This window comes from Mizuhopecten yessoensis, unplaced genomic scaffold (genome assembly GCF_002113885.1).
Source record: "Mizuhopecten yessoensis strain PY_sf001 unplaced genomic scaffold, ASM211388v2 scaffold9847, whole genome shotgun sequence".
Classification (NCBI taxonomy): Eukaryota; Metazoa; Mollusca; class Bivalvia; order Pectinida; family Pectinidae; genus Mizuhopecten; species Mizuhopecten yessoensis.
The window spans coordinates 894,738-915,003 of NW_018408252.1; the positions used below are offsets into that span (position 1 = coordinate 894,738).

Consider the following 20,266-nt stretch of genomic DNA (forward strand, 5'->3'; position numbering starts at 1 on the left):
ATACAGCATGTATATCTACAGACTTACATCATGTTTATAACATATACAGCATGTATATCTCCCGACTTACAGCATGTATATCTACAGACTTACAGCATGTTTATAACATATACTGCATGTATATCTACAAACGTACAGCATGTATATCTACAGACGTACAGCATGTCTATCTACAGACGTACAGCATGTATATCTACAGACATACAGCATGTATATCTACAGACGTACAGCATGTATATATATATTATATAGCTTTTAATTCATAAAGCATGTATATATATATACATTTTTTAATGTTTACATACCCACTTAAAACATGTTATCCATAAAATACATAGTTAATACGTATACTATTTACTTCTATCTGAATTCATGTTAATGTTTGACAAAGTAAAATAGTCGCAATGTTGATCAGAATTATAGTCAGTGGCTGTGATGATATCCGTATTCACGGTCAAGGTCAATTTTCCATTCAAAGTCAGTCACACATAATTATTTTGACTCCTGTGAAAGATCCAGCCATAGTCAGTCCTAGTCACTCCTCACATTCCACATCCCTTCTCTCACAGATGAATTTAATTTATACACAGGACTGTTCATCACGCTGCAGTGTGCCACACAATTGTTCTTAGGAGGATACCACCTTCCCACTGTCTTCCTTCCCTTGGTATTTCTTCTTTCCATGTGAAAAAGGTATGTATCTGTATTTAATCATATGCTGAAAAACAAATGAAAAATTAAATGAATTGAAAGTTAAAGTACCAATTATGTTAAATGTCAGGATGGAGTGCATATTTGTTCAATATTCAATTCATAACAGCAAGACACGGACCGTATCTTCCTGTACCACATTCCTTTTATAAGGAAACTACCCAGAATAATTTCGGAAGTGGACATATATAAAGCAGATTTTAATTCATTTGAGATGTAACACAGCATTTGATTGGTCAATCAAAATACTTTGCGACAGTAAAACCATGATGAACTGTCCTAACATTTCTCATTCACATATGAAGCCTGGATGGTGATTATTCATGATGTCACAAACAATAGCGTGACCCGAAAGGTCAACATAATTCCGCCTCACTTTGAATATTTCTGATGTCACCAATCCAAAGCAGACAGACACAGAATTTGAAGAAAACGCTCAAAAATATCTTAAATCAACGTTTCTACTTGTGGTTTTAATTGACATTAATTAGAATGAGGATAACCTTACTGTATTTTGAAATCTGTGGCAGTATATCGTGATTATACTGTCGCAAATATCTGTTTTACTGGCTCCCCTAAATATATGCTTTGTGAGTGAACAGTCATGTTTTTGTACATGTTTATAACTATATATGATTTAACACAATTGAAATATTGCGTCTAAATAATTGGAACTCCACAAGTTACAGGGATCGATCACTTGGGGTCAATATTATTATATTTACCTTTTTTCAGAAATAGTGCTACATTTCTCTAAATGGGATTCATCTCCTGCTCTTTGTGGATTGCATACTTTCTGTGTTTATGTAATTATAATAATATCACCCACAATCACATCAGACAGGATGAAAATTTTCCAGAGAATCAGAGCAGATGATTGTTGTTGTTTATCAAGTATATTTACCTTTACACCCAGGTTTTAGACGCTTAGAAACTTGCTTGCTAAACACCAATTGAAGTGAAGTGTTAAGTAGAGGTTCCCCAACAAGTGGTGGTTGGTTATCCTGTTTATCTTACTAACGAGTTAGATAATCGAAAAGCATTATTACGTGTCGTCATAAATCAAAGATTGACCAATGAAATCATGTCTAGAGTGTTACCCACTAGTGTGTAACCAAACATGTTTACCAACTCCTAGCAGGTTTATCCAATGAGTCATGAATGAGGTAACTACAGTGGGTGTGGGAGAAAATGTTTTAAATCACCATATACCTAATGCATATAGTAAACAGAAAGGTCCTTTGATACGATTTCTCACACTTATGATGCTGGCCTCATTTGCCCTGCCTACACCAGTGCCTGTGTATGATTATGTGACCATCTACACTAAATAATTATGCCTTTTTTTAACTTCTATTTCTGTTACTGTCTCAGTCTGTAGGAATACTATTTTTCAAGTATTGTATAGCACCGTCCAGTAATTTTGCAAACTGTATAGAGCTAGCGCTATTTAATTGTTATATATTAATGTTATTGCAATAAAACATTTAGTCAAAAGTGTTTTGTAATAGCTAGTATTTTGTAAATTTCAAGATTTTCAAGTTCTAATTTCTGTAGGTAGCCAGTATTTTGTTAAAAAACTTAATATGCAGAAAAAAGTAGACTATAAAGCAAAAATAAGACAATAAATGATAAATTTTGAATACACCTGAACTTGCTCCTATCATGTAGCACAAGTACTACACCCAAATCTTTATAGTAAACACATGGGCTATACATTGTGCAATACCAAAATTTAAATCCAATTAAAATTAATCTCTTTCGGATTTATTACATTAATGTTCCAAATAGAATTGTTTGTGTAACTCAGTATCACTTACTTCAGTAGGCACCAAAGGAGTATATATACAGATACACAATTGCTGTAGCACAAGTACTACACCCAAATCTTTATAGTAAACACATGGGCTCTAGGTTGTGCAATGCCTAAATTTAAATCCAATTAAAATTAATCTCTTTCTGATTTATTACATAAATGTTCTTATTACAGAACAAGACAATTCGGCCACTTATAGTCCCCCACCGAATGTGAAATGCACAGATGATAAATTTGTGCAGGAACTAATTCTATATATGAATGTTCGACAGACCCATCGTATTCAATAAGGAATAGTGTCAGTGCTATTATTGAAAATAAATCTGGTGGATGTTTACTGGTAAGTGGTACCGTTTTACTATTAAATTGCATCTGGTGACACTATGCATGCTTCTTCTTCACGATCAATGCAAGTGAACCTATGCCCCAAGCTAGAAGTTCCAGTGACTAGTAGTGTAGGAGATAGAGCCTGGACAAGATAGCGGAAGGACGGAAGGAAGGATGGTCAGATATGACACAAAACTATATTTCCCCCTCGGTTCCCATTGGGAGACTAAAAATAGTGTACAGATACACAATTGCTGTAGCACAAGTACTACACCCAAATCTTTATAGTAAACACATGGGCTCTAGGTTGTGCAATTCCTAAATTTAAATTCAATTAAAATTAATCTCTTTCTGATTTATCACATAAATGTTCCTAATAGAACAAGACAATTCTTCGGCCACTTAAAGTCCCCCACCGAATGTGAAATGCACAGATGATAAATTTGTGTAGGAACTAATTCTATATATGAATGTTTGACAGACCCATCGTATTCAATAAGGAATAATGTCAGTGCTACTATTGCAAATAAATCTGGTGGATGTTTACTTGAGTGGTATCGTTTTTCTATTAAATTGCATCTGGTGACACTATGTATGCTTTTCCTTCAATGCAAGTGCACCTATGCCCCAAGCAAGAAGTTCCAGTAACTAGAAGTGTAGGAGATAGAGCACGGACAAACTTTTTCTTTGATGTAGGTCAAAGGTCAAAATGTAGGTCTGAGTGACCTACTTTTGATATATGACACAGAGCCTCACCAAGGTGAATCCATACCCAAAGAATGAAGTTCCAGTGAAAAGTAGTGTAGGAGATGGAGCCAGGACAAGATAGAGGAAGGACAGAAGGAAGGACAGACAGATATGATGCAAAACTACATGTATATTCCCCCCGGTTCCCGGTGGGGGACTAATAATAGTGTACAGCACACAATTGCTGTAGCACAAGTACTACACCCAAATCTTTATAGTAAACACATGGGCTCTAGAATGTGCTCAAGTTAAACACATTTGATGTAGCACAAGTACTACACCCAAATCTTTGTAGTAAACACATGGGCTCTAGGTTGTGCAATACCTAAATTTATATTCAATTAAAAACATCTCTATCTGATATATTACACTAATGTTCCAAATAGAATTGTTTGTGTAACTCAGTATCACTCACTTCAGTAGGCACCAAAGGAGTATATAGACAGATACACAATTGCTGTAGCACAAGTACTACACCCAAATCTTTATAGTAAACACATGGGCTCTAGGTTGTGCAATACCTAAATTTATATCCAATTAGAATTAATCTCTTTCTGATTTATTACATTAATGTTCCTAATAGAACAAGACAATTCCGCGAATTATAGTCCCCCACCGAATGTGAAATGCACAGATGATAAATTTGTGCAGGAACTAATTCTATATATGAATGTTTGACAAACCCACCGTATTCAATAAGTAATAGTGTCAGTGCTACTATTGCAAATAAATCTGGTGGATGTTTACTGGTTAATGGTACCGTTTTTCTATTAAATTACATCTGGTGACACTATGTATGCTTTTCCTTCAATGCAAGTGAACCTATGCCCAAGTAAGAAGTTCCAGTATCTAGAAGTGTAGGAGATAGAACCCGGACAAACTTTTTCTTTGATGTAGGTCAAAGGTCAAAATGTAGGTCTGAGTGACCTACTTTTGATACAGGACACAGCGCCTCACCAAGGTGAACCCATACCCCAAGTATGTAGTTCAAGTGACAAGTAGTGTAGGAGATAAGAGCCCGGACAAGATAGCGGAAGGACGGACAGAAATGATGCAAAACTATATTCCGTACCGGTTCCTAGTGGGCGACTTATAATTGTGTACAGCACACAATTGCTGTAGCACAAGTACTACACCCAAATCTTTATAGTAAACACATGGGCTCTAGGTTGTGCAATACCAACATTTATATTCAATTAAAAACATCTCTATCTGATATATTACATTAATGTTCCTAATAGAATTGTTTGCGTAACTCAGTATCACTTACTTCAGTAGGCACCAAAGGAGTATATATACAGATACACAATTGCTGTAGCACAAGTACTACACCCAAATCTTTATAGTAAACACATGGGCTCTAGGTTGTGCAATACCTAAATTTATATCCAATTAAAATTAATCTCTTTCTGATTTATTATATAAATGTTCCCAATAGAACAAGACAATTCTTCGGCCACTTATAGTCCCCCACCGAATGTGAAATGCACAGATGATAAATTTGTGTAGGAACTAATTCTATATATGAATGTTTGACAGACCCATCGTATTCAATAAGGAATAATGTCAGTGCTACTATTGCAATTAAATCTGGTGGATGTTTACTTGAGTGGTATCGTTTTTCTATTAAATTGCATCTGGTGACACTATGTATGCTTTTCCTTCAATGCAAGTGCACCTATGCCCCAAGCAAGAAGTTCCAGTAACTAGAAGTGTAGGAGATAGAGCACGGACAAACTGTTTCTTTGATGTAGGGCAAAGGTCAAAATGTAGGTCCGAGTGACCTACTTTTGATATACGACACAGCGCCTCACCAAGGTGAATCCATACCCAAAGAATGAAGTTCCAGTGACTAGTAGTGTAGGAGATGGAGCCAGGACAAGATAGAGGAAAGACGGAAGGAAGGACAGACAGATATGACGCAAAACTACATGTATATTCCCCCCGGTTCCCGGTGGGGGACTAATAATAGTGTGTACAGCACACAATTGCTGTAGCACAAGTACTACACCCAAATCTTTATAGAAAACACATGGGCTCTAGGTTGTACAATACCTTAATTTAAATCCAATTAAAAATAATCTCTTTCTGATATATTACACTAATGTTCCAAATAGAATTGTTTGTGTAACTCAGTATCACTTACTTCAGTAGGCACCAAAGGAGTATATATACAGATACACAATTGCTGTAGCACAAGTACTACACCCAAATCTTTATAGTAAACACATGGGCTCTAGGTTGTGCAATACCTAAATTTAAATCCAATTAAAAAAAAATCTCTTTCTGATTTATTACATTAATGTTACTAATAGAACAAGACAATTCCGCGAATTATAGTCCCCCACCGAATGTGAAATGCACAGATGATAAATTTGTGCAGGAACTAATTCTATATATGAATGTGTGACAGACCCACCGTATTCAATAAGGAATAGTGTCAGTGCTATTATTGCAAATAAATCTGGTGGATGTTTACTGGTGAGTGGTATCATTTTTCTATGAAATTGCATCTGATGACACTATGTATGCTTCTTCTTCAATCCAAGTGAACCAATGCCCCAAGCAAGAAGTTCCAGTAACTAGAAGTGTAGGAGATAGAGCCCGGACAAACTTTTTCTTTGATGTAGGTCGAAGGTCAAAATGTAGGTCAGATCGACCTACTATTGATACACGACACAGCTCCTCCCCAAGGTGAACCATTACCTTAGGTATGAAGTTCCAGCGACAAGTAGTGTAAGTGATAGAGCCCGGACAAGATAGCGGAAGGACGGATGGAAGGACAGACAGATATGACACAAAACTATATTTCCCCCTCTGTTCCCAGTGGGGGACTAATAATAGTGTACAGCACACAATTGCTGAAGCACAAGTACTACACCCAAATCTTTATAGTAAACACATGGGCTCTAGATTGTGCAATACCTAAATTTAAATCCAATTAAAAATAATTTCTTTCTGATATATTACACTAATGTTCCAAATAGAATTGTTTGTGTAACTCAGTATCACTTACTTCAGTAGGCACCAAAGGAGAATATATACAGATACACAATTGCTGTAGCACAAGTACTACACCCAAATCTTTATAGTAAACACATGGGCTCTAGGTTGTGCAATTCCTAAATTTAAATTCAATTAAAATTAATCTCTTTCTGATTTATCACATAAATGTTCCTAATAGAACAAGACAATTCGGCCACTTATAGTCCCCCACCGAATGTGAAATGCACAGATGATAAATTTGTGCAGGAACTAATTCTACATTCTGTATATATGAATGTTCGACAGACCCATCATATTCAATAAGGAATAGTGTCAGTGCTATTATTGCAAATAAATCTGGTGGATGTTTACTGGTAAGTGGTACCGTTTTACTATTAAATTGCATCTGGTGACACTATGTATGCTTCTTCTTCACGATCAATGCAAGTGAACCTATGCCCCAAGCTAGAAGTTCCAGTGACTAGTAGTGTAGGAGATAGAGCCTGGACAAGATAGCGGAAGGACGGAAGGAAGGATGGTCAGATATGACACAAAACTATATTTCCCCCTCGGTTCCCAGTGGGAGACTAATAATAGTGTACAGATACACAATTGCTGTAGCACAAGTACTACACCCAAATCTTTGTAGTAAACACATGGGCTCTAGGTTGTGCAATACCTAAATTTATATTCAATTAAAAACATCTCTATCTGATATATTACACTAATGTTCCAAATAGAATTGTTTGTGTAACTCAGTATCACTTACTTCAGTAGGCACCAAAGGAGTATATATACAGATACACAATTGCTGTAGCACAAGTACTACACCCAAATCTTTATAGTAAACACATGGGCTCTAGGTTGTGCAATACCTAAATTTATATTCAATTAAAAACATCTCTTTCTGATATATTACACTAATGTTCCAAATAGAATTGTTTGTGTAACTCAGTATCACTTACTTCAGTAGGCACCAAAGGAGTATATATACAGATACACAATTGCTGTAGCACAAGTACTACACCCAAATCTTTATAGTAAACACATGGGCTCTAGGTTGTGCAATACCTAAATTTATATTCAATTAAAAACATCTCTTTCTGATATATTACACTAATGTTCCAAATAGAATTGTTTGTGTAACTCAGTATCACTTACTTCAGTAGGCACCAAAGGAGTATATATACAGATACACAATTGCTGTAGCACAAGTACTACACCCAAATCTTTATAGTAAACACATGGGCTCTAGGTTGTGCAATACCTAAATTTATATCCAATTAAAATTAATCTCTTTCTGATTTATTATATAAATGTTCCCAATAGAACAAGACAATTCTTCGGCCACTTATAGTCCCCCACCGAATGTGAAATGCACAGATGATAAATTTGTGTAGGAACTAATTCTATATATGAATGTTTGACAGACCCATCGTATTCAATAAGGAATAATGTCAGTGCTACTATTGCAATTAAATCTGGTGGATGTTTACTTGAGTGGTATCGTTTTTCTATTAAATTGCATCTGGTGACACTATGTATGCTTTTCCTTCAATGCAAGTGCACCTATGCCCCAAGCAAGAAGTTCCAGTAACTAGAAGTGTAGGAGATAGAGCACGGACAAACTGTTTCTTTGATGTAGGGCAAAGGTCAAAATGTAGGTCCGAGTGACCTACTTTTGATATACGACACAGCGCCTCACCAAGGTGAATCCATACCCAAAGAATGAAGTTCCAGTGACTAGTAGTGTAGGAGATGGAGCCAGGACAAGATAGAGGAAGGACGGAAGAAAGGACAGACAGATATGACGCAAAACTACATGTATATTCCCCCCGGTTCCCGGTGGGGGACTAATAATAGTGTGTACAGCACACAATTGCTGTAGCACAAGTACTACACCCAAATCTTTATAGAAAACACATGGGCTCTAGGTTGTACAATACCTTAATTTAAATCCAATTAAAAATAATCTCTTTCTGATATATTACACTAATGTTCCAAATAGAATTGTTTGTGTAACTCAGTATCACTTACTTCAGTAGGCACCAAAGGAGTATATATACAGATACACAATTGCTGTAGCACAAGTACTACACCCAAATCTTTATAGTAAACACATGGGCTCTAGGTTGTGCAATACCTAAATTTAAATCCAATTAAAATTAATCTATTTCTAAATTTATTACACAAATGTTCCTAATAGAACAAGACAATTTGGCTACTTATAGTCCCCCACCGAATGTGAAATGCACAGATGATAAATTTGTGCAGGAACTAATTCTATATATGAATGTTTGACAAACCCACCGTATTCAATAAGTAATAGTGTCAGTGCTACTATTGCAAATAAATCTGGTGGATGTTTACTGGTTAGTGGTACCGTTTTTCTATTAAAATACATCTAGTGACACTATGTATGCTTTTCCTTCAATGCAAGTGAACCTATGCCCAAGTAAGAAGTTCCAGTATCTAGAAGTGTAGGAGATAGAACCCGGACAAACGTTTTCTTTGATGTAGGTCAAAGGTCAAAATGTAGGTCTGAGTGACCTACTTTTGATACAGGACACAGCGTCTCACCAAGGTGAACCCATACCCCAAGTATGTAGTTCAAGTGACAAGTAGTGTACGTAGGAGATAAGAGCCCGGACAAGATAGCGGAAGGACGGACAGAAATGATGCAAAACTATATTCCACACCGGTTCCTTGTGGGCGACTTATAATTGTGTACAGCACACAATTGCTGTAGCACAAGTACTACACCCTAATCTTTATAGTAAACACATGGGCTCTAGATTGTGCTCAAGTTAAATACATTTTTTGTAGCACAAGTACTACACCCAAATCTTTATAGAAAACACATGGGCTCTAGGTTGTGCAATACCAAAATTTATATTCAATTAAAAACATCTCTATCTGATATATTACATTAATGTTCCAAATAGAATTGTTTGCGTAACTCAGTATCACTTACTTCAGTTGGCACCAAAGGAGTATATATACAGATACACAATTGCTGTAGCACAAGTACTACACCCAAATCTTTATAGTAAACACATGGGCTCTAGGTTGTGCAATACCTAAATTTATATCCAATTAAAATTAATCTCTTTCTGATTTATTATATAAATGTTCCTAATAGAACAAGACAATTCTTCGTCCACTTATAGTCCCCCACCGAATGTGAAATGCACAGATGATAAATTTGTGTAGGAACTAATTCTATATATGAATGTTTGACAGATCCATCGTATTTAATAAGGAATAATGTCAGTGCAACTATTGCAATTAAATCTGGTGGATGTTTACTTGAGTGGTATCGTTTTTCTATTAAATTGCATCTGGTGACACTATGTATGCTTTTCCTTCAATGCAAGTGCACCTATGCCCCAAGCAAGAAGTTCCAGTAACTAGAAGTGTAGGAGATAGAGCACGGACAAACTGTTTCTTTGATGTAGGGCAAAGGTCAAAATGTAGGTCCGAGTGACCTACTTTTGATATACGACACAGCGCCTCACCAAGGTGAATCCATACCCAAAGAATGAAGTTCCAGTGACTAGTAGTGTAGGAGATGGAGCCAGGACAAGATAGAGGAAGGACGGAAGGAAGGACAGACAGATATGACGCAAAACTACATGTATATTCCCCCCGGTTCCCGGTGGGGGACTAATAATAGTGTGTACAGCACACAATTGCTGTAGCACAAGTACTACACCCAAATCTTTATAGAAAACACATGGGCTCTAGGTTGTACAATACCTTAATTTAAATCCAATTAAAAATAATCTCTTTCTGATATATTACACTAATGTTCCAAATAGAATTGTTTGTGTAACTCAGTATCACTTACTTCAGTAGGCACCAAAGGAGTATATATATACAGATACACAATTGCTGTAGCACAAGTACTACACCCAAATCTTTATAGTAAACACATGGGCTCTAGGTTGTGCGATTCCTAAATTTAAATTCAATTAAAATTAATCTCTTTCTGATTTATTACATTAATGTTACTAATAGAACAAGACAATTCCGCGAATTATAGTCCCCCACCGAATGTGAAATGCACAGATGATAAATTTGTGCACGAACTAATTCTATATATGAATGTTTGACAGACCCATCGTATTCAATAAGGAATAGTGTCAGTGCTACTATTGCAAATAAATCTGGTGGATGTTTACTTGAGTGGTATTGTTTTTCTATTAAATTGCATCTGGTGACACTATGTATGCTTTTCCTTCAATGCAAGTGAACCCATGCCCCAAGCAAGAAGTTCCAGTCTCTAGAAGTGTAGGAGCTCGAGATACAGCCCTGACAAACGTTTTCTTTGATGTAGGTCAATGGTCAAAATGTTGGTCAGAGTGACCTACTTTTGATACATGACACAGCACCTCACCAAGGTGAACCCAGAGCTCGAGATACAGCTCGGACAAACATTTTCTTTGATGAAGGTCAAAGGTCAAAATGTAGGTCAGAGTGCCCTACTTTTGATACATGACACAGCGCCTCACCAAGGTGAACCCATACCCCAAGTATGAAGTTCCAGTGAGGAGATGGAGTCCGGACAAGATAGCAGAAGGACGAACAGATATGACACAAAACTATATTCCCCCCGGCAAGGGACTTATAATAGTGTACAGCACACATTTTATGTAGCACAAGTACTACACCCAAATCTTTATAGTAAACACATGGGCTCTAGGTTGTGCAATACCTAAATTTATATCCAATCCAAAAAAATCTTTTTCTGATTTATTACATTAATGTTCCTTATAGAATTGTTTGTGTATCAATATCACTTCCTTCAGTAGGCACCAAAGGAGTATATATAGATACACAATTGCTGTAGCACAAGTACTACACCCAAATCTTTATAGTAAACACATGGGCTCTAGGTTGAGCAATACCTAAATTTATAACCAATTAACAAAAATCTCTTTCAGAATTATTACATTAATGTTCCTAATAGAACAGTGCTTCCTGGTATTGCAGAAGAAGTTGTTTAAAAGATATTTAAATATTTGAACCCTGTGACCATGAAAGTAGATCAAGGTAATTATATAACTTATTTGGGGAAAATGTATATCACTCTGTACCAGGATCCTACTGGCCAAGTATCATTACTCTGGCCCCCGGGTTTGCCTTAAGATCAGTGGTGAATCCAGAGTTTTATTTAGGCTATAAGTCCCCCACCCACCCTGTGAATTTTCTTTAAAAATCATGTATTTTCCCCCACATGGACCCCCCAGATAGGTCTCTGGATCTGCCACTGTTAACGTCATTTATCTGAGGAAAGTTATAGAACTCTGTCCCAGATACCCAATAGCCAAATATTATTGCTCTAGGCCTCTTGGTAATTCAGAATAAGATATTTCAAGGTTTTTAACACATTCGACCCTTGTGATCTTTAAAGTAGGTCAAGGTTGTTATTTAACACAACTCATGCAAGGTATAAATCATAATACTTCTGTTTGTGTATCAGTATCACTTGCTTCAGTAGCCACCAAAGGAGTATATATACCGATACACAATTGCTGTAGCACAAGTACTACACCCAAATCTTTATAGTAAACACATGGGCTCTAGGTTGTGCTCAAGTTCAACAGGAATCTTCAGTATGTGAGAACAGAACAATTGTATAAATATGCCTAGTCTATTTAAACCAAAGTAGATGGATATAGCATATTCCTAGAAAATAATATTAACCTTGTACATAGCTATAATTCTGCCATGGATGTTGAAAGAGAAAATCCACAGTGAATTTGACTCGATAGTTTTGGGGAAAAATTTGATGTGATGCAAACTTAACTAAACAAGTCTGTTGTATTTTAACTTCAATTTTGAAGCTTAATTGAATGTGACCTTTAGATTAAAACCCATTTTTTTGAGTAGTTATTAAGTTGCCCCATGTTTTACACACAAAAGGCAACATATGTTTTGGTATAGGGCCAAAATGCCCCCATAATAAGCGGGGGGATGATGATCACTGAAAAATACACATTTAACCACAGGAGAATACATCATTCTTCACTGAGGCAGAAAAAATCCCACTAAACTATTCAATCAAATTATGTAAAATCACTTTGTCATTGAATGAGGAATAATAGCTGCCATGAAGCATGACAAAGCTCAAGCAAAAGTTGAATTAATTAAGTAATGGGCTTAATTTATCTTAGAGATGTTAACACATCTTAACAACAGACTCACATTCCGTCTTTGAGTATTGCAGAGTTATCTTCTCTTGTGAGCAGGTATTGATTGTTACGTCATTGGTTTGTGTGAGAAAATGACATCATTTTCTCAAAAATTAATGACGTTACTCTCACAAAACAATGATATAACAATCACTGATTTATAGTTAGGACAGCTACATTACAGGTTATTAATGAGAGTGTCGTACATACCACAAGGTCCTTGTGAGTATTTTTCAAGAGCTTGGGGCTATAGTGACGACGTTTCAACTTTTTATTTAGTATAAACTGGGAAAAGTTTACAGATTATTGAAGATGATGTCACCCAGGCAGGCAATAAGTTATCATGAAAGGCTAACAAGTGACGCCCATCTCCCTCTCCTAAAATACAGCTCTTTGCAATTTTTTTGTGTAGTAATTCTGCCCTATTGAACTTAGAAAAAAAAAGGTGACAAAAAATATATTGATTGCTATTTCTGTACAAATGGAAAAGACCATTATATGTTATGTAAATATTGTGTGTATATTATGCACAGGTACATTTTTTTGGGTGGAAAAGACTATAAGCAAGATTTTTTCGGGGGATAAAATGTCAAGCTGGACTGGTAGCATTGACTATAGGTAGCTATAGGTCACAAGCTACTTATATGGATCATACAAGTAATACACTTCGTATGTACATAGTAAGATGTGTTGACCATGAGGTCAAGTAAGATGTTTTGCGGCTAAAACCCCATATCACCAGGTGTAAATAATTGGTTTTATGTTTCAATAATATTATCAGCCACCATTTATTGTTGTGTACTTTCAGATAAAAGACTGTAAAGATAAGAGGATAAAAAATGAAAGTGGTTGTACAAGTTTTCAAAATAACAACAAGATCTGTGACAATAAATTTAACATTTTATACATCCAATCCCACTGGTCCTAAAGCTCAAAGTTTAAGCCGCAACTCATATATCTTCCTTGACCGAAACACATCTTACTATACTACAAATAGTGTTTGGTTTGGTTTGTTTTATGTCCCATTAACAGCTAGGGTCATTTAAGGATGTGCCAGGTTTAGGTGGTGGAGGAAAGCTGGAGTTCCCGGAGAAAAACCACCGACCTACAGCCAGTAACTGGCGACGGTCCCACGTATGCCTCGATACTGTGACCCAGTGGAGGAGGGCTAGTGGTAGCAGAATGTCAGAAGCCTTATATTTAACCACTTGGCCACTGCGCAGGCCCTACAAGTGTTACTTAAGGTATAAACTAAATAACACTTCACCCAGGTTAGTTATGTTGGGAAAATAGATCACAGTTAAGGCCTAATTATAAGGCTAGTCATTAATTAGGTGACAGTTGATTAATCGACACTTCGAGTACAAGATCTGTTGACACCTGGCTTAGGCAGAGCAGATACTATTGGTAAGAAAACGTTATTGTTTTTTCAACAGCATGTTTAAGAAAAACTTTAATACTATTTATGAAATACACAATTCCACAAAACAAGAATACAAATCAAACTCAGTCATCTAGCAACAGCCAACGGGGACTGCCAATAGCTGAATTGGGGACACTTCAAAACACCAAACACTGATGATTTCAGCATTGTTTTGTTTTATAAGAAAATACTTATATAGATGTATATTTTCCCCGTATGGAACTTTAGTAGACTCTCCAACGTGTTGATCTGGATGAGTCCATTATGGTCCAAAGTGGTGAAAGGATTAATATTCATTTTTGAAATCTCACTTGCATCAATGCCGGTTCAATCGGCATTTACGAACAGTATCACACAAACTTGATTCTTTGTAGTACATATATTCATAAAGGCAGACTTCACAACTTTTCCCATATTGATTTTGCACATTTGAACTGACAATATTGAATATTTCATTCCCGATAGTTTTGGATTGTTCCTGTGTATTGGGTGCACCCTTTCTTGATATCGTTGTTTTCCTCTTAAGAAGTGTGCACTATTCACATGTATGTCTATGGTAGTATGTTTTAAAGTTATACTTACTTTAATCTGTCTTTTCATTGTTATGACAAACAGAATTATAAAGTACATCACAAGTATGGGCCAAAACACTGGGATATTGAAGGCTTCAAAAAATGTGCAAAACATGGCTATAGAGATGGCTTTGGTTGCAGAGTACCTGAAAAAAAGAAGAAAGTCAAGTAAATTCTGATGGTCTTGTTTAGTTTCATAAAATAAACAATAGAATCTTTAATAATGTGACATGCATCTTGCAGTACTGTGATTTCCTTTAATTCCCCACTAATTAAATATAAGGCCTCCTGCATACACCCATCCAGGCCGAAAAAGTTCATAGAACTTGTTTCAAAATTGTTGTAAAGCAATGTTTGATTTCTGAATTTTTAGAAAATACATATTATTATAAAGGGAGAAAACTTGAATACAAACACAATGTTATCTTGTGTACAAGTATCAAATATCCTACACATTGCAATGACTTGGTCCAATTCCGTTTGTTGCCACAAGCAAATGTGTCTTTTATTTACTGCACAAGAACTGCTCCCTCAAATAAAGTTTTTTCAGGTGTTTATTTGTATAAATAGATCACCTATTTCAACAAATAAACTCAGAAAAAAACTTGATAGTGGGCTAGAAGTCACACGAGATCCTGGAAGGATCGTGTCGCCCACCATCAAAGGATCTTTATCAGATCTACAAAAGCATCCTCGATATCCAGGGGATATACGCTTACTTTAGTTCTCTGCACCCCTAAAATATGTCACAGCAAAATTGAAGGCGCACGGCTAGCTATTTGATTGGTGTCAAGTAAAAAAAACCTGACCAATCAAAAGGCTGATACTTATCCTTTGAAGATTGTAGAGAAGCGACGCCCAACTTCAAAGACAATCAGTTTTACCATTACGTGACCGCGAGATTCTTTTGATGTACAGATCAAATTGGCCTTCTCGTCAACTCCAAAAGGCGGTGCACACCGAGCCTTTTGATTTTGCTTGGACACATTCCAGGGGTGCAGAGAGTGAAAGTTAGCATAACCCCTGGATATCGAGGATGCTATAAAAGATTATCTTCTACCTCCTTTGCTCTTCATTTTCCTTACAGATAATTTTACCCAGTCCCATGTTGAACATAAGAATCTTGTAACATTAACTTAAACCTCTAATACAAGATTAGAAGTGCTGTTGATGAGGACTAAGTCAGGGGTATTTTTAACAAGGGAGCAAAGGGAACATGCATATGAAATTTAATAAAGATCCCTACAGTACTTTCTGAGAAAAAGAGTCAACAAAACTCCCAAGTAGGCCATCAGTTTGTTTTCCTGGTCAACCTCAATTGAGAACATGCCAGAGACCATGGGGAAAATTATATATCAAATCTGAGAATGTCTCCTCCAGTATTTTCTGAGAAATAGTGATAACATGTCTTTACTTTCATCATCCAAGATGGCCACCTGTCTGCAATTTTGGTTTTCCAATATCTCAAAAGTAAACCTGCATAGCTATATAGACCAACGGGAAACCTGCATATCAAATTTAAGAAATATTCCTCCAGCACTTTCTGAGAAATAGAGATAAAACCTAATGGTCACAATCAAAGATGGCTGCCAGTCGTCCATTTTCTCAGTCAGTCTCAACAGTAAATATGCAAGCAACCAAATGGAACACATTAAATTTGATAAAGATCCCTCGAAAACTTTTTGAGACACAGAAATGAACAAGTTTAAACTTTCATAATCCAAGATGGCAGGCTGACGGCAATCCCCCCCCCCCCCCCCCAATCAGTCTCAAAAGTACATATGTACAGCTAAAGACCATATCAAATTTTAGAAAGACCCCTCCAGTACTAACCTTAACTGTCAAAATCGAAGTTTGTCACCTTTTGATATTCCAGTCAGTCTCAAAAATAAACATGCACAACAAGAGACTAAGAGAAACCTGCTTATTGTATTTTAGAAAGACCCCTTCAGTACTTTCCAGAAACCAAGATAACAAACCTTAACTGTCTAAATCAAAAATTGCCACCTGTTGGCCTTTTTATTCAATCAATCTCTAAAGGGACCATGCACAACTAGGGACTAAAGGGTAACTACATGACATTCGAGAAAGACCCATCCAAAACTTTCTAAGGAAGAGCCGAGAGATTACAAAACTTAGCTGTCAAAATCAAAGATGGACGCCTTGGCAATTTTCTTTATCTGATCAGTCTCAAAAGTAAATAAGCACAACTTAAGACAAAGAGGAACTTACATATGAAATTTTATGAAGATCCCTTCAGTTCCTTGTGAGAAATAGCCATAACAAGAACTGTTTAAAGAAGGACAAAGGGTGAGTTGAATAGCCCAATATCTTTTGATAGTAGGTTAAAAATGATCTGATGATAATAGATTGGCTAAAAATGGTCTATATCTTTCAAATATACCAACCAAAATTTGAATTCTGGCAATCTGCGCATAAATGGTTTGAATTCTTCATTTGCTCTAGTGGGAAGTGATGGACCATCCTCTGGAAAAAAAACATGGATTGAATCTAACTGAATATGAATGTATGTGAAAATGACATTGAATAAAATGGATAAATAATTGCACACATTGTATTTGCATTTCCTCCTAATATGTATGACCATTTAACCCTTTCACTCCTAGGTAACCAGAGTAAACTCCACCATACATTCATCTGGACGAGTCCATTGTGGTCTACAGTGTTAATCAAAATACTTTTCAATTTTCTTTTTTTTCTCCAGAAGAAGTCAATGGACTGGTTTTAACACATTTGAACCCTGTAACCTTAAATATGGTTCATCCTCAACCATTTGAACATTCTGGATAGCCTTTCATCACAGTATGCTATTGGCCAAATACCATCTAGTAGCTCTAGATCTAGGACTACTGGTTATTCATGATCAGAAAAAGCTGTTCAAAACCAAATGTTGACATCGGAAAGACCGATAAACAGACTGATTCCACCATTAGGATATCATTATAATTATCAATAGACAGTTTGATTAGAAACATTTTTGTATCTTACCTGCATCATCATCAACCAAAGCAGGGTCTACTTGAGGGGTGAGAAAGGCCAGAAACATGTTAAGTAAATAGATCCCTAGTGCATATGTGACTATATACCAGCCCTGTAACAAAGCAAAAGAATATAAATATTTCACATCACCTTAATGCAAGGGTTTTGTGTACCTGGTATAATTCAAATTGTAGCACTAATTTGGGAAGAGTAGAGCAACAAAAAAATGTTAAACAAAGGGGCATAACTCCATCAATATGGGAGGAAGCTCCCATTTAGATACAAATACTTTATTCATATCCCCTCAATGTAAGTGTTATTTTTTACCACGTATCACTTAAATTTGTGCCTTACGTAAGAAGAAGTAGAGTGAACAGATGCATAACACTGCAGTACTCAAACCTTCTAGATGCGAGGTTTCTGCATACAAAAATAATTCAAATCAGTACAGTTTATATATGGAGTAGTACTATTGGGAACAACACTGTGTTCAGAGACAGACTCATCAAGTATGTATACACACACCCCTTCTTTAACTTTAAGGGGAGAAGTTTAATAATGGTACTGTTAAATTTTTTACAGACTGTTGATTGTACACCTTTATTCTTTTCAGGCCATTGTTAAATATGTTTTTTCACTAAAAAAAAATGCACCTGCTTGAACTCATAATTTTTTTTTATGAAAAATCACTGACACTTCAGGTTTTTATAGAAATATGGCAGATCCGAAATAAGAATACAATTTCCTACCTATCTAACCACTGAAAAAAAATTATGAGAAAGGAAACTCAAAATACCTTATTATGTATACAAACACAAGCGTGACTCTTACCTGAAGTAAAAACACTCTTACAGCATAAGCAAGAGACAGTACAATCGTCGAAATCCATCGCACACCAGAATGAGGTGTAGTTCTATCAAGGTTACTCTGATAGATCTGAAAAAACAAACTCAGCAGGAAATAGATAACATTTTTGGTGGGTTGACAATGCAAAGGAAATTTGAAAATTAAACGTAAGTACATGACTGTTTACTTTTACAGATCATAACTGTAAACTTGTGTTGAATAAGTCCAAGTTTATAAACATGTGTTTACTCGGTAAACTTTACTGTTTAATGATCACGAAGAGATTAGATAATAAAATATTTTAATATCAACTTACCGTCCCTATCCTCCTGAAGAAATTGCGAACAGGATTTTGCTGAGGCGGAGAGCCTGGCAATCCGTCCGAGTCGGCCATGTTGCTATTAACTGTAATGAACCTGTGCATGGAGAAAGGGAAAAAAAAGATAATGAAAGAAAAAAATATATTTTAATAAATAATTTAACAAGTCCGATCATTATGACTTGTCTTAACTTACTCAGAACAATATTGGAATTTTGTACATGTCATACTGTAGATCCTATTTACACTTGTTCTGCATTGCCACTATATAACACGTTCACTATACCAATTGCAAGGCCATGGCCAGTCCAGTGTAACGAAACCATAACACAGGCATAGCGATATCTCCACAACTAACTTACTGGATAGCTCTTCCTCTCCGCTCTAGCAAGCGGATAAGCAAAAAAAAACTCACTATGATTCAATAATATTTACCGTTTTATGCAAGACTATTAGAAAATGTCTTGATTTGTACCGTTTTATTCAAAACTATTTGAAAATGTGAAATGAATATATTGTAAGAAACTAAAACTAAAATTTTAGGAAATATAGCTTTATACAGCTATAAATTATACAGTAGGTGGACACAGTGATGTCATTTTCTCATTCGATCTATGTTGATTCACAGATTCACCAGAGGAAAAACTGGATATTCTCTAAGGATTTATGATTTAAACATATTTTTATTTGCATCTATATACAAAAGGGATTGGCCCCAAGTTGTCCTACTTTTTTGAAGTAAATAAACATTTTAGAAGTAAATATACAAATTTTAAAAAGTATATAATCAGGGAAACTAATTGGAAAATGACGTTACGTGAACGACTTTTGTCCCCTTTGTACATGTAGGTCTTAACAGATATAAATTAGCTCAATCGGCAGTGTACTCGACATGTTGGGTTGAAAATCTAAAGGCGACTGGCCTATTACTTGACGTAACATTGCTAGAAAGTAAACCTAAATCATACACAGATTGCATAAGTGGGAATGTGCTTTTTAAGAATAATACTGACTTATAACATCAGTGCATTTATACGAAGTTTTAAACAGGGAGATAAGTAAACATTTTCATTTCAAATAGGATGAAAAGGGAATGTCGAGGTCCGAAATGACTCCTACCAAAACACCGGCAGTGTTTTTCTCGGGTATAATGGCTTTTGAAACAGACCTGTTAGTTCTTCCTGTTTAAACGGTAATCAGAGTTAACAGCCCATCAGTGAGAGAGTATCTAAAACGTCAGAACTAAGTTGTAATAGGACAAACTCATGAGCTGGCCACGTTGCAATAGCCTTCTTACGAATCAATGGATGCTTTGACATATCC

At 36.0% G+C, this 20,266-nt stretch overlaps 1 protein-coding gene across 1 annotated transcript; it reads right to left on the bottom strand.

Moving 5' to 3' along the window:
• Positions 1-33: 33 nt before the first annotated feature.
• On the bottom strand, positions 34-20,254 carry LOC110458838 (protein RER1-like). The gene is made up of 7 exons (XM_021510792.1): positions 20,112-20,254; positions 18,941-19,040; positions 18,610-18,714; positions 17,788-17,890; positions 17,187-17,265; positions 14,789-14,924; positions 34-718 (listed from the first exon to the last, which is right to left on the bottom strand). The coding sequence occupies exons 2-7, from the start codon at positions 19,016-19,018 to the stop codon at positions 629-631; spliced, it is 591 nt and encodes a 196-aa protein (XP_021366467.1). The 5' UTR covers positions 19,019-19,040; positions 20,112-20,254; the 3' UTR covers positions 34-628.
• Positions 20,255-20,266: the final 12 nt, after the last annotated feature.

Coding starts and splice junctions, on each gene's coding strand:
- LOC110458838 (XM_021510792.1), bottom strand. CDS start 19,018: ATGGCCGACTCGGACGGATTGCCAGGCTCTCCGCCTCAGCAAAATCCT. Junction 17,891..18,609: donor TAAGAGTGTTTTTACTTCAG/GTAAGAGTCACG, acceptor GCTTTGTTACAG/GGCTGGTATATAGTCACATA. Junction 14,925..17,186: donor TTGCCAGAATTCAAATTTTG/GTTGGTATATTT, acceptor TCTTTTTTTCAG/GTACTCTGCAACCAAAGCCA.